This window comes from Varroa destructor, unplaced genomic scaffold (assembly GCF_002443255.2).
Source record: "Varroa destructor unplaced genomic scaffold, Vdes_3.0 BEIS01000005.1, whole genome shotgun sequence".
Lineage (NCBI taxonomy): Eukaryota > Metazoa > Arthropoda > Arachnida > Mesostigmata > Varroidae > Varroa > Varroa destructor.
In genome coordinates this window covers 14,931,040-14,946,970 of record NW_019211458.1, presented here as the reverse complement: position 1 = coordinate 14,946,970, position 15,931 = coordinate 14,931,040, and the positions used below count along the sequence as shown (strand labels likewise).

The 15,931-nt window shown below is 41.2% G+C and overlaps 1 protein-coding gene across 2 annotated transcripts; it reads right to left on the bottom strand.

Annotated features, from left to right (window-relative positions):
• Positions 1-744: 744 nt before the first annotated feature.
• LOC111251738 (uncharacterized) lies at positions 745-13,790 on the bottom strand. Of its 2 annotated transcripts, none has more exons than XM_022808651.2 (10): positions 13,214-13,790; positions 11,563-11,829; positions 9,569-9,944; positions 9,088-9,333; positions 6,652-6,732; positions 5,569-6,339; positions 5,159-5,317; positions 2,834-2,905; positions 2,312-2,449; positions 745-1,035 (listed from the first exon to the last, which is right to left on the bottom strand). In XM_022808651.2, exons 1-10 carry the CDS (start codon positions 13,432-13,434, stop codon positions 910-912), a joined length of 2,457 nt encoding a protein of 818 aa, XP_022664386.1. In that variant the 5' UTR covers positions 13,435-13,790; the 3' UTR covers positions 745-909. The 2 variants fall into 2 exon arrangements, with proteins under 2 accessions (XP_022664386.1, XP_022664387.1); XM_022808652.2 differs by having other exon boundaries at positions 5,159-5,233.
• Positions 13,791-15,931: the final 2,141 nt, after the last annotated feature.

Here is a 15,931-nt window from a genome sequence, read left to right as displayed (position 1 = left end):
ATATATATAAATCGCCTCTACTAAAGATACGAAATTAACGGGCAACCTCGCGTGCTTGAAAGCAACTGTACATTGTAAAACGAGTTCCAGCGTCGGTCCGCGGTGCTCGCGGGAATTGTGATCCTTGTTAGCGGCTCCTAATGTATGCTATGTCGGTGATCTAGTACATGTTAAACCGTAACGACATCAAATGCCGCCAAGGTTACATTGTAGCGCGTTTTTTGTATCACGACTTGATCGGTCACATGATGCCTCGTCGTATGCGAAGGCATCGACTAGATCATTCAACCGAGCAGATTCGGTTTTGAAAGACACCATTTACTCGCCTAACACGTAGCACTTGACTTTTGTTACAATTTGCCAAAAAGTATCCATCTATTTATAAAGAGTTATTCGGGATACGGACTTCTTGTATTTACGGTGCTTTTTGCGTAGAGGAACTCTAGCGGATTTTGTAGAACTATATTATAATAATTCTACAAAATCCACTGAGTTCCTCTACTTCTAAATTCTAACTTCCAAAACTTCTACAGCGACGAAGCGTATCGTCGAGACAAGGCCACATCTCCTATAATGCTCACCAGGTTCGATTATATACTATATGGCGATTCCCAAGTTATTAGTTAACGATTGTTATGAGATTCTATGCCGCTCAAACGGTCATACTCCGGATAAGGCTAAAGCAGGTCTCCAAAATATAATATGCAATTTGTTTAATTTGAGCAGATTGCTGAAAAGGCAATGTAATATAATTATCGTACGTAATATTTATTGTAATATCTTCGCGGTAGATTGATCACCAAAGTCGACTTTTCTTTCGTCATGGCCTTGTTTTTTTTTGGCCCATGCGTGCATCGACGGCTAGAGCATGTGGGTAAAACATAATACCGGGGTTCTGACAATCGAGAACTAAGAGGCGTGTTTTTCTCCAGATCCTGGCTGACAACTATTTCGTTCCCGCTGAGCTAAAGCAAAGATCTTGTCCAATTTTGCCACATCGTCCGCGCTCATAACTTCTGATGCATCCTTCTTAATCTATTAAGCAGTACAGAGAGACGAGGCAAGAAGAAACTTTTTACAATGAATGTATCCACGTAAATACTGTTAATACTGGACAATTTACAATTAAACCTATCGAGTTTGAGTTACGAGAAGCTAGATAGAAATATTACATTCGAGTCTTCCAGATTATAGCTCGTTTGTGAGCATAATGTCAACGTCTTGCTTGTTTCGTCTGTCATATTGATGGCTGATACGACATCCTTCGTATCAAACTGGAAGTACTTTTGAAGTTTGCTCACAGACGATGAGACGCTACTTCATACCCAATAAGTGCATTCAAAATGGTCAAAACTTAATCATGGCTACCCTTACTTTTCAGATGTGAATACGACAGAAGTGCTTCTTTTTGTCTTCTCACACGTGTCTGATTGATTCCCGCCGATTTCGTTAAACACTATGTTGGTATATATATATAGGCGTATAAGTAGCTTCCTATCGTTTGTTCTTCTCTAAGGTGTTACAGTTGCTCTAGGCTATTTTCGTTTAACCCCAAATGTTGAAACTTTGCCCTTTAGAACCTATACGTAAGGTTGAAGGCCTCTCCAATCAAAATATCCATTATCCTTCAGGCTATACAAGGAAAGCATCTGCTTAGTGTCTACCTTGACCTCTAGATCATTAAAATGCCTGCTTATAAGCGTCCCCACTTTTCTAAATTTCCAACTGCAGGAAGACTCGAAATTCGACAGATAAGACTGTGGCTATTTCACCAGCAAAACAATCCGTACGAAGGCAAGAGTGATCGATTACAATGGTTATTACCACTCACCATCACGTCGTATCTGTTGATAGTTCGTCAGCCAATCTATTAGCAGTCCCAATGTTACGTAAGTAAAAACGACCAGCAATAAACTATTGATAACATTATATACATACATATATATGACCTACAGCTATATATATACATATATATATGCGATACTATTTATAAGGCTTTACAATCGCATTGTGCAGTGGACGACAGCCCAATAGTCAGCGTAGACCTTGCTTGAAAAACAGCAGCGGTTAAAATTTTTTTCTGAAAGTGAAACCTTCAGTGAACCGAATAGAACCGAGTTCATCACACTAAAATTATATAGGTACGAGCTAGTTCCGACCATTAAAGGCAAACGCACAAACGGCGATTTGCATATGATATGCTGCTATGTACACCTTCTCGAGGGATCAATGCCCCCTACTGACTATCGTATTTAGAGACACCTTCAATCATCATGCGACAGTCTATCTATGTGCTCTTAACCAAATGCACCTTGGCGTTGGTCCTTGCACGCTCACGGTCGATCATGTCAGCGTCGAAAATCACTCCCTCGGCGGGTTCAGGAAGAATCGGCTTGTGCTTCCAAATCAGCTTGCCCAGAGCCAGGACGCCTTCGCGAGACATTCCCACCTGTGTCCGATAGTACTCTGTGCCTTAATGCTCGTCATGAAAATAGGGTTTACGATTAAATAAGAAAGAAAGTTCTACGTCGAATGCTACCGTTAAATGCTGCAATCCACTCAGTTGACTTCTGCAGTAGCTTCTGTGCTAGTTCGTACCCAATATAATCATCGTATTATTCGTTACTTCCGAGAATTTCGTTAACTATAAGCAATTAGTATGTGATATAATCTACATATAATAACAATTTGGCATCATCATATCTTTAGCCATTTATGGTTCTAAACTGGCTGATTGTCGTCGAAAAATAACGAGCTGAGATTTGGAAATCCTTTTCAAATTTAGTACGACAACTCATCATCGCTAAATGACTGGAAAGGAAAAGTACTTTACCTTTTCGGCTATGTTGGGAAGTTCCATGACGAATTTTCGTTCTTCCTCGCAGATGTACTCATAGTCCAATCCCTATAAAGATTTATGTTTAAGATTAAGGACACTATCAATGTTCAGCTAGCAAAAAAAGAAAAAATATCCAAAGGGGAAAACTCATAGATCCTTTGGTCGCTCTTTATTTACGCTTTAACTGTATTTCAAATCTAATTTTGCGGACAGAGAAAGTGTTAGCTTATTTACTTATTGCGTCTTATTGCAGAGCGTCAATAGCATACTGCAGTGTAGAAAATACCTGAACAACGTACGGGCCAAACTAGAAGTTTGAACCGTAACGTGATGTTTCCGTTTGAAAAATTCTCGTGGACAAATAATGCTTTCTTACCTCTATTCTTGGAGAAATCAAGTAACTTTCTGGGGCTCAACTTCAGACGATTATTTAGTACTTTCAAATCACTTACTCAACTCACGCAAAAACCGTAGATGAAGCTCTCGTCAAGTTGTCCCTTGACGGATACAAGTGCTTCGACTGAATTTGAAACAATAAACTTCACCGACTCACGGGTACACTTCAAGTTCTGAGAAAGATGTGAAAAATCAGACCAACCTTGGGCAGCACAGAACGAATACTTTCTAGGAAACAATGCGTGACACACATATAATTCTGCCATGAGGTTTTATTGACAAGTACATTGTTAGATAGGCAGATGAAACACGTCCTACCGTTGGCAAGCACCGCCCTCGTCATGCCCCTTGGGCAAGCTAAATGAAAAGGTTTATGGTTTCCAGTTGCACGGAAATGGCCCTTATATGTCAAAATGGATGATGTTTCAGTATACCAGTGTACCAGCCTCTTCGCGTTACATGTGTGCTTCCGTGTATACCGAACTGATGGCAAAAGAGGTCACCTACACGTAAACATGGATATACAGTTGTCAAATGTCGTCAAAGGTCCAAATGTATGTTCTAAAGGCGTTGTGTCAACACCTTAATCGTCGAAGTGATCGATGCGATAATCATCGATCGTTTTCTTGCCGTTTACCAAACGTTTGGGGTGCGTTCCTACTCAGAACAGTTAACATTTCGCCTACTTTTTCAGTAACCATTTTTCGATGACTTCGAAACTTCAGTCACCTGAACTTTGCCATTTCCTCAATCATTAAAGCCAATTTTTTTCTATGTTATATCCATTGAAGTATTGTCGTTCTTCGAAATATCTCGCTTGACTGTTTCGAGTTACGCATCCGCCCTTTAAGCCCTTACTCACTGCTTAAGAACGGAGTTTAACTGAACGTTGTCAAGGTAGCTTATCTGTCCGATAGAACAGTTTGGCCATCTGATTAGGCCATCTCGCGGCCAGTAACAATTAACGACCTGCACGGTGCAGTACTGTGCCTGCTTATTCAAGTAATAGGCGACTAACTTTCCTACGATGTATATCATTCGGACAAAATTCGGTCACCTCTAATTAGACACAAGCTCAGGCCGAGTGTAGCCCAAATCTTCATTCAACAATGTCTGCAGATCTTTACCCTGCAGTACTGCCCAATCGATATCATCATCAGTCAGAGTATTTTTCTATGACATTTAGCAAGCTACACCTTGAAGGTTGCAATATAAACTGAACCTTAAGTGGAACGAACTAGTCTGTTCTGTTACACATGTAACGTTCGTTAGCCATTGCCGAAAATAGCGCAAAAAGCCTCAAGTAGCACATATGCCGCCTGCCATATGAAAATTAAAAACTCACGTTTCAGGATACGTAGAACGGTACCAGGATAATACCTGCGTTGAAGCGCAAGTACCGAGATTACCAAAACATCGACTCAGCCTCTGTTTGCGCACTTCACAATATAGAAGATAAATGCTTTTGTCATTTACGTTGGTTAGCGGCAACAGAGCTAATATTTGAAAACAGCATTAATTCGAAAAGTTGTTTACACTCAAATGGGGTACTTGGCTAATGTCAGCTTTTGTTGTTGTACTCTGATACCACAGAAATATCAGTTCTATCCGATAGACGTCTTTAGTTAGTGATTCGAAACTCAACCATCTACCTGTTTAGGTATTCTTTCAGACGCTTGACGACCGATAGACTGGGCCGAATGTTGTAGGCGCGTTGCAGACAATGCTTTCCTTGTGAATCTGTTCTCAACTATTATACTAAATCACTTCATTGAGCCCTTACACGGATATACATCAAAATAATGCCTGTACCCATACTGGGTTGTTCTATTATAACATTGTTTAAATAAGAAGTTAACCAACTGCGCTGAAGTATACATAGTTAAATTAGAGAAAACAGCATTGTCCGGATATTCAGCTTACCGTTACTGGTACTCCTTTCACGTGGGCACGTTTTAGCTGAGGTGTTTCCTGTTGCAGTCTGACAAGTTCGTGAGGCTGCTTATTTTTGATTGACACGAAACAGAAGTCGGTAATTTTTGACGTTAATCGCTTCGCCCAACGCTCCTTGCGGATTAGACACTAATGTAATGGTAACACAGTTTTTTTTTTTGTAATACGAGCAATTAATAGGTTGCGATTGGGTGCAGAATTTAGAACAAGGGCAAGCAATAGCTTTCGCGGCTACCCGCTACCCAATTATAGAGAATATAGTTTCTTAAGGTAGAAGAGATAAGGTTAGGATTAACTTATCGTTAATATGCGAGCCGTCTTCCGTATCATGATGACAAGGCCCAATAAAAATCAGTTCGTGGTTGATCTATGATACTTGCCCGGTTCTCTGCTTCTGGACTGTCAGGATTCGCAGCACCGATTGTCGAATTAGCATAACAATGCTCTGTGCAGACGTGACTAACACCATCGGTGCTCGGGTCGGAAGAGGGATGTTTTTCGTCAAACTGGGCTGGGCTGCTTTCCACAGAGGGTTGACTTGCGTGTTCTTTCGTAAGAGCCTTAGTCGACGGATCGTCTATAACCGTTAAACTGGTGTTTTCCTCTGACGTACTCATTGAAGGCGGCATCCTTTGAATAGGAGCCTCCAACGAAGAACCGATTGGCAAATCTATGCGAGTTAAACTGGTACTTTGTTCTGAAGCATCTACGCCAAAAGCGGTCCCTCGAAAGGTTCTAGCTGTGGTTGGGTCGGAAGAATCGAAGCCCAGGCGTTCTAATAACGTTCTCGTTGTATTCTGTTCTGATGCATCAATAGAAGGGGGCAGACCTGGGCAGGTTTTAGCTGTGGTTGGGTCCGACGCATCCGCGAGCCAACGCTGATCAAAATGGGTTCTACTCGTACTTAAGTCCGAAATGTCTCTAGGAAAAGATGGTATTAAATTGAGTTCGCTGGAATCCCGCACTGAGCTAAGCTCAATAGCGGCGCGACCCGAATCGATTCCCGTAGTGATCTGCCTCGAGTGGATTCCAACAGCTCCTACTTTTAAGCTAGTGACTTCAGTGACCTCTCTTTTCGGACTAATTTTGGCAGCGTGCTTTCCAGGGCTGTCTTCGGCCGGGCTCTCACCGGAAGCTAAACCTGGTATAAACTGACAACATCCTATCGATTTTATTAGCGAAATGTTGCAATCCTCCACTTTGGAGAATGTTTATTTAATTTTATAATTAAAATTCTTGTATTTACTAGTATATTCTAGAAGAATTGTCAAACAGCTTGTGTTTTCGGCGCCCTTTAGACGTTAGTTATACAGAACTGATCCGATTGACTGTTTGGTAAAATAAATACAAGTATACGAAGCGCGGACCGAAGTAAATCGAGGCAATTTATATATGGCTTGATAAAATACAAAGCCCAGGGAACATTGTTAATCTACCCTAGTAAACCTTTTTTTGCTCGTTACCTGACTCGGGATAGGAACTTGTGGTATCCAAACTGGGCCAAATTTCAAACAATCGCTTGCAGTGTACACATGGAAGGGTTCCTGTAAGCAAACGGTGAATCAGATAGCGCTCATTGTTTACAGAGTTCTAGAGGCACCGCATCTACAAAATCGCGCTTTACTCAATTTACTTGAAATAGAGCACGGCCAGATTCGTGCTTCTTGATACACATAAGAACTAGTTTTTACTCAGCAAAGCCGCGTATACGTTTGTGACGTCGATGGTTGATAGGGATTTCGAATTACTGCATAGCATCTGTCATACTGAATGTTCTTATCATAAGGAGCAAATTCTCCAGTAATATATCTCTACTATCCATCATCTAGAACGCATTTTAGTCTATAATGTACATATAAACTCCACTGCGTGGGCTAGTTCCATAGATAAAGTAGATATTTCCACAGTGTCTCGCTGCGCAATCTCATTTAAAATTTATTGAAATAATATTTATAGCGTCGTAACAGTAGCACACAGAACAACGATATGACAAGCGTGGCCTTGCGGTCACGACGAATGCGAGCCATTTTGCCTGTTATATAAGGCCTTGCTGCCAAAAACAATCAAGCAAACACAATTGTTTTATTGTCATCACGGCACTTTATTTATTCATTACTCGATTGGGCAAGTGTTGGACCGTACGAAGAAAAGACTGGCAGAACTTTTCTGGATAATCTTTTTAATTGCTCAATTGCTTTTTTCATGAAAGGGTAAAAGGCCCATCTTAGGTGCTACCCATGTATTTGCCACGAAGCGTTTCTGACCGACACTTCAACCTGGTTTTTCATTCAATGAAACTAATTTATTTTGAATCTGAAAACTTAGCAGTAGATCTGTTTGTTAACACAAAGGATGAAATAGGATGGCATAGAGAGTCCTTGTCAGCCGTTAAGGATGCTAGTTACAATATCGTTCGTTTTAATGAAAACGCCTGAACACCTAAATTGCGTAGGTAATGAAAGTGGTGAGAGAAGTGCGTTCGGCGCGACAGTTTTGCGATAGGAGGCGCTTGAAGTGAAGGAAAAACCTGGCTACTATAAACGTTCGGCCGACCTCTTAAAGCCGACTTAATCAAGGTTTATTATAATTTTGAAAACTGAATCCTTTATGGCACACCACATTATTGTACAGCTGTCTAAATGAAAGCTTTAAATAAATACTTAGAAATATATAGAGTATATATAAACCGCTACTATATGTTTTGTTCCATTATCCATCAATCAGCACCTTAGTAGCTATTCAACATTAATATGTCAGGCTTTCCATTAGGATAGCAGATGAGCAAACAATCGAATAGAACGATCAGCTTGATTTGCAAGGCGTTTCTCTGGCGGTATAAGGTGATCAATAAGCCGTTGCTAAACAGTAGAGAGAAAGCGAGCAATTCATTTCTCCGAAGATCCGCAGTAACTCATAGACGATTATTTTACAATAACATATCATCCGGTTCTAGAGTCATTACATTGTCATAGTAACTTTTTAGGGGCACGTAAGAAGGGCTTCGTTCAGCTGCCAATGTACACCACATTCCCTTCATTAGGTAAATACTACACAAACAACCAGCACATATACCACTAGCACTTCGTTGCCGCACTTTTTTTCATCTACATAAATGTTTATTATGTTATTATCACAACAAGGCTCCTCAGTCGATGCGCGTCAATCCAATACGGATTATGTGTCGTAGAATTTTAGGGGGACGGTTGAATGTGTTTGCTGTTTACGCTCGTGATCGTGAATGACTGTGTGTGCTTCTATAGATCTACGTATACATTGAGACTAAAATAGACAAGTAGGCTATTTTTGCCTAAGTTGCCATGTCGCTTCTTCCACCGCATCGGTAATGCGTTCGTTCGCTTATTTTGCACGGCTCTCAGCTCTCAAAGGGTTCTTTCGTTTGTCCTTCTTCGTCACGCGTTCCTGTAGGGTCTTCAACAACATAACATTAAAACAGGACCCACATTACTCAAAACATTACACGAAAGAGCATTGACTTCAGCGAGTAAGGTGAACCGTTTGCCCCGTCTCATTCATGTTGTTGATCGTGTCGTATTTCTATCTCTCGCCGTCTCTTCCTCTCTCTCTCTCTCTCTCTCTTTCTATATATATATATATATATATATATACATATATATATATATACACATATATATATATATATATATATATTATATATATATATATATATATATATATATAGATATATCTCGCTGTCTCTCTCAGTTGCTTCGATTTCGCCCTCAGTACGGCCACTTCTGTTTCCCGAAGAATTCAGTCGTATTCTACTGATGTGGGTCTAATTTGTGCGCGCCTGCGCGCCTCGAAGGTATCGCTAGCTCGAATAAACGAACATCGGCATACGTATCGTCGTGCTGCGTGCTTTTTTCACACCCACTCACCTGCTGAGAGCTCTCCGTCGTCTCGCTTGGAATGAGAAGCTGATTGAGGACGGGGTTCTGTTCGAGCTCGCGGCTGGTGAAGTCGAACAGCGGTGGCAATGGTTTGTTGTCAGGCAGCCGTGCGCTTGACCGCCGCAGATCGTCGAAAAATGGTTCAGCCAGAGCTTCCCAACAACGGATTCGCGTGTCCGGCATGTACTGCAACATTTTGGTAAGCAGGCGAATGGCCTTTGTTGAAGGCTTATTCTGAAATCGAGTAACATTAACATGACACGTTTACAAAGTGTACCGTGTTCGAAATTCGTTCGTTGGCACTATCGCGTGTTATACTTCCCCACCGACACAGACGCATGCTTGTCGTACGTAAAGACCAGCCTAAATACTTTCTGTGCAGATCAGCTTTGAGGGTATGCGCACTCTATTGTACTAAAGTAGCTACATACAACAATTTCTTCATAGCTATCGTGTTTAGTGACGTTACCTTTAATGCTTTAATAAGGGGCACCGGATCTCGTTTTTTCAATGTTTTTGGAAATTTCGGATGTAGCTTGTCCATTTGTTCAGGTGTAGGCGTACCGAGAACACGGATGATCTCCGTCAACTGATCGATGCTTGAGTCACCGACAAATATCGGCTTTAGTAGAAACATTTCAGCAAAGACACAGCCAATTGCCCAGGTATCAACGGAAACGTCATAGTGGGTATTACCGAGAATCAATTCAGGCGCACGATAGAATCTCGAGCAAATATATGCTACATTGGGCTCGCCCTCAGTGAGCCGCTTTGCGGAACCGAAGTCGCAGATCTTCAACAACGCTGTCTTGTTTTCAATAAGAATGTTTTGGGGCTTGATGTCCCTAAAGACGTTAAGAAGTATAGGTCAATTATTGCTTGTAGATTAAGCAAAACAGAAAGGAAATAAAGTAAATTGATTGTTTTTTTACGTTGGATGTATTTTTTTAATGTATTATTTCCTGTAACAGGTAGATTAAGGACCCTTAGATATATGACATCTAGAAAGCGCATGACAAGTACTTAGCAAAGTAACAGAAGTGTGTTAACGCTTCTACTGAGCCATCTCGAGAGCTTGGTTACTATAGTATAAAGATCCGTCTATAAATCGTGGGTGCTATGCATAACGATTCTCTGTATCTGAACAAACTCTAGAGCATAGGAAAATCACGCTGATGGCAATTTATAACATAGATTCGAAAGTATTAAGCTGTTACGTGCAAATTCGATGAACCTTAATTTGAAATTTAATAACTTTTAAACCCAGATCAAGGACTTTTTATCACGCGTGCTACAGGCGCCCTCCTTTGCTTTTTATAGCGCTCAGATAGCTTCTGGACAGCCATATACCTACCATTCGCGCTTTCAAGTCTAATTTCTCTATAAATGGCTTTTCGGATGAAATCGATAGTGAGATAAGTTTGCCCGCCAGTTGCCCTTTTTTTGAGAGCATGGAAGGCTTCATAATTAGGCGAAGTTAGATCGGGGAAATAAGCGGATTGAAACCGGCGTTGGATATCTCTTCGCTCTAGGACGTAATGGAGGTTTGGCATTGTGATCAAGCAACCAGATCGCGTGCTTTCGATTGCTGTGCCAACGACCCATGAGACTCTTAAAGAAGTCGAAATAGCGATCTGCATTGATTGTTTCATTTTCGGCGCAGTATCTCAGTGGCAAAGGTTATTAGTGTCCGCTACTACCATCATCTTCCGCCCGAACTACTCGACGCTGGCACTGAACTCGATCTCTCCAGGACGACGTCATTCTCTTGGTCGATTCCTTTCCGGCCAACGGTAGAGATCGAACTATGCCTCTTCCTTTGGCGACTGTACATTGTATGGCCTGGAACCAATTCACGGGGGACCAATTTCTTAATCAGTTCCCGCATTTTCAGTGTTTGGGTTATAATTCTACAACACGTTACTTGTGAAATGCCAGTTTTGGTTGGCAAAACCTTTAGGCTTCCTCGAAAAGCACACTCCATATAAGGCCATACATCCTTGTCCTTCGGGTCCCGACACTTGGTTACCTCCTGGCTGGTCTTCAACACTCCAGTTTCCGTTCTTGAAACGCTTACATTTACGCGCTGCGCATTCGCTTTTTGCTTAGTGTCGCCACCAGTCTTCGGTAAATTTCCGTAGTGCTATGATTTCCAGGCAACAGAAACTGGACTGATTTTTGAAAAGTTTGGCGCCAACTCGTTTTTCCTGGGATAAACTCGATTTGTCTTTATTCACAAGTTCCTAGAAGCCAAACCTGTTATATTACCGGCGCGTAGTGCAAAAGTCCGCCAGATTCGTTTGTAACAGTTTATCATATAACAGGGAATTATTTCGAAAATCTGCGCTCATTGTGTCTGCCGAGAGTTTGAAATACATCTGCCGGTCGTCTACGCGTCCTACAGAGAAGCAATACAGAAAACGTCTTACATATGAACGAGTTTGTAAAGCTCTTATTTGGTACCTGTGGGCAATTTTTTTGGAGTGCATATAGGCCGTGCCCCGAAGTAGCTGATAAAGATAGAGCTGAATCAAGAAGTGATTGATGTCTTCGCTCTGCTTCCGACTTCGGCTTACGATTGCAGAGAGTGTATCGGACACATATTCCATAACGAGATTAATACTCATTTCTGGTTTTCCGGCCTCCGTTTTTTCCGAGTAGTAATAAAATAGACGGCAACAATTAGTGTGGTCCAACTCTCGCATTATCGCAACTTCTCGATTTTTGAATCTGAAAGGAGGTGTTATTGTGGTTGAATTAATAAATAGTTAGGCATGTAGATGTATCGAAACACGAGCTAGCAGATTAACTTTGATGAATAAGAAGCCAGTACGTAAAGTACGCTTAAATTAAAAGCTAGATAAAATTTTCTTAAGAATTTTTTTTGTTGTGGCAAATTAAATAGCTTGTACTATTTCGATTTAATTTCATCATTGGAGCACACTGTTTATTATCTCTATAATAATAATAATAATATAATACGGAGTACAATAATATTTAATGAAAACATTGATTTTATATATGAACAATAACACGATACGCTTTATGATATAATCAATTACTTAGGGAATCTCTTGTACTTGCTGCTTGTCGCTATCAGCAGCGCCGGTAGAAGAGGCAACTGGCGCACGATGTCATTTAGCGTTAAAATTATTTAAATAGGACGTTTCTTTGTCCAATCGCCTTTCCTCTTTATAGTGGCCCGCTGACACAACATGTCATAACTAAACGTTCCCACATTTCCTTGTAGTTAGCTAAGCTAACGGTACCGATTTATTCAGCCGAAAAGAAAACTATGTATAGACTTAAAGATTATGTGGCAGTTAACGCCTGATATCTATGACCGTGCATGCCCTTCACTAAACAGCCAAATAGTTCGAAAAAATAGTCCTAATAGGACTTTTCTTATGTTCTACGAAAGACCGCCTTTCTAGCCTTCACCGGCCTATTTTTCTACACGATTTGTGATGTCGCGTCAACTGCAAGTCTGAACCATATAATTTCATTATTTCATTGATCCTCTATGCTGGTTCCTCTCTGCCTGATATGACTGATTTCGGTAAGAAGCGTCGTTTAAGACACTGGTCAAGTATGACGATAACTTTTACTCGAACTACTAAACTAGCCCAAAAGTAGTGCTTCGATTCGCTAAAGGAACAAAGACGACGCTACCTTGGGTCTTGTACAAATGTCTAGGTATTTTAAATGTCTCTTGTGTGGACGACTTTTTTTCTAAATACCATTATCTTATCTTCAAAGACCATACTATAGCAGTATTTGGAAAATTCATTGACGTGATGTATAGGCTTTACTTTGGCACACCATGACTATGAAAAATTTTGATTTTTCATAGTCTTCGAAATTTCGAAATTTTCGAAATTTCTTCGAAATCCGCATTTTGTGCTGGCAAGCAATGGTTATACGACAATTGGAAATGAGAAGTATTCGGCGAGCGTGATCAAGCGTACATCAAGTTCCTCTTCAGCAGCCCTCAACCTTTATGCACCTAGCGACATAATAGTAATAATAATCATCATCGTAATAATAACACATACCATTATTATATGAACATATACATACAGTTAACATGTTCATCACTATCTATGCCTAACACCTTGGGTCATGTTCCAGCCGCTTGAGTGCGTACGTCTGCCCGTCTTGGGTCACGATTTTCCTGACGGTTCCGAATGTTCCTTTTCCAACATCGCCCACCTCTTTATATATTAGTTTTACTTTATTTCCATCTTTCGCTTTCCGGACGGTAACGTTGTGCCACTCTTCGCCATTATGTTTCTCGCGGCAGACTTCAACGGGTGTACACTCAAATTCACTCATCACACAGCCTCGGCCCGGACTCAGCTACCAACGCTGGGTATACCGATGCACACCTGGATGGGGCCACGCAGGAAGGCCACCTTTGTAAAAGAAACAACAAAAGCTCGTCAGACAGTGTGCATAGGGCGTACGCCACCACGCCACGCTTCTGTGTCAAAGCGAAGGTGCCCGAACTTCCGCAACGAGGGAACGAGGGAGAGTAAAATATAGGACGCAGAAACAAGCCGCTGTTAACCAGCAACAACTCCGCCAGATTCACCAGGTTGAATTTTGAACCATACCCATCATACACATGGTAGATCGCCGAGATCACGCTGTGTAACTATAACTGAATTGCAAACAGACGAGAATAGGTAAATTTGTCTGGACACTGAAGTAAAGACAGTTGCAGTACGCTCGAAGGATTAGATAGTAACTAGTCTCGCGGTAAGAACGAAGCGTGATCACCGCACAATGATACATATCTACAGTTTGGCGTTCTTTTTTTATTTCGTATATCACGGCCTAATCATTTTTAAATAGGTGTTGGGTACTTCGATTGACCCTCGGCCTCAAGTGTCTCATGGGTTCCGGCTCCAGAATCAGTCCTGGTAAAAAGAATTGATTCACTTTTTCTATGTTCACATTTGACCCTTACGACTTATCCCTGGTAGACGCACATGCGCGCTGTTATCACTCGGCATTGGCCGCTGCAAACGTTACGTGATCAGAGAAAAAAAGCACGGCTTAAGTAGAATTAAAAGTAAAAGCTAAATCACTATCTTCGAGCAGGTACACCGACCGATGCGCTATATAACGATGCTTCTAACAAGTCCCGTGTCTAATTCGGTAAGGTGGCCGAGGTAGATGAGACAATACTTGACAGATGAATTACATTAAATAATAATAAAGTTGCAGTTGATAAAAACGGTGCTGTTCTGAATACTCTCATTGCTTAATTGAGCAGATTGTTCAGCTTTAACATTTAACTTAATCCGATTAAGTTAAACTACAAGAGCTAAATAGAGAGGCACGTTTGGGTAGTTTTCATGATGTAGACATTGTGCTCTCGCGCGGAGCATAGCCTGCGTGCAGTAATTCGCCGACGCTCTACCCAATGTGTCTGTGTCAGCAAACACTCCTGAACATCTCGTCGTTTATTGCTGGTTCAACCCATTCGAATACAACCGGTCTACTGGTGGGTAAATATTTCGTCTCAAAGTAGCATAAATTATATTGGTAATCGTTCGGCTACCCCTGTTTCCTATTTGCCGCCTTTTGTTAAGTGATGCGCCTGTGAAATTTGACGCAATTATTTACACCTAATCAAATTGGCCCAGTTCCTTTCGGCAATTGCTTGAATCGTGGAACGAAATAGGCCCAGCCGAATATACCTTGCACGTTTGCATGGCCAATCCTTTGACACTGCGGTTATATTCCAAAAAGCTTCTCTTTACCACTTAATGTTTATTCCATTTCCTCGAATCACAGCTTAATGTTTATTTCGCGCATCTCACACGTAGGGAAACAAACTCAGACAGCGGCTCATGCTATTGAGAATAAAAAAAAAAAACACTATTGGATAGCTCTGATTGAAAAGGATAATATCGAATCTTTTCCTGCCTCGATCACTGCGATAGCCAGGTCCGCTTGATTGGCAGACACTATGCGACCCGGTGTCTTATAGTATCCCGGTATCTTATAGTACCCGGATCCCTAGTAGATCGGCAAGAGTGCATCCTTCGCACAGCTCGCAAAAAGAAAGCTTTTTAGAAGCTCGAAATTATTTGCAGTTCTCTCTATTAGGTTTTTTGACTACGGGATCAGTATCGTTTATGAACTAATTTTAAACCAAATATTGAGAATAAGAAACGTCTCATTGAAAAACGTCTACGTGTAAATAACACTCTACTTCTGCACCACCTACGTCTAAAGTATCGTTGAAGGACACTACCCGCCATCCACATGGCATCTTCGATCCGCCGAACGTATGAGGTACTTTTTTCGAGCGAGAATGGGGGGTCCATATAATCGACCCAAAAGGTAAGCATTCACTTCGGATGCGCACACGTACATAATATTCTCGAATAGAGCAATGCTGTATTGATTTCAGTTCTGGTTATCTCTCGCGAATGCCAGACTTAATAGAAGCGATCAATGTTTTTGCGTTTAATATATAGACGCACAAAATCATTATCGTTTTCATCTATTTTGTTTAGAGCCTACCCTTCCTCTTCAATCCTAGACGACTTTTAATTCAGTAACGCACGTTGCTCATGTCCTTTTAGAATACATGTACTTCTCTGTTATTATCCTCACAATATTGACAGCTCATAAAAGCGAACGCTCCTTACTCGAACGATGTTACTACTCTAGCACTACTCCAGTTCGACAGGAGACACTTTGTCCTGATGTAACAACATCTACGTGTCCTCATTAGTTAGTTGTCGAATACGCTAGCTGCTCTTACAGTCAATAGTAGCCATGTCTTGGTGGGATAGCTTGGATAGCACTATAT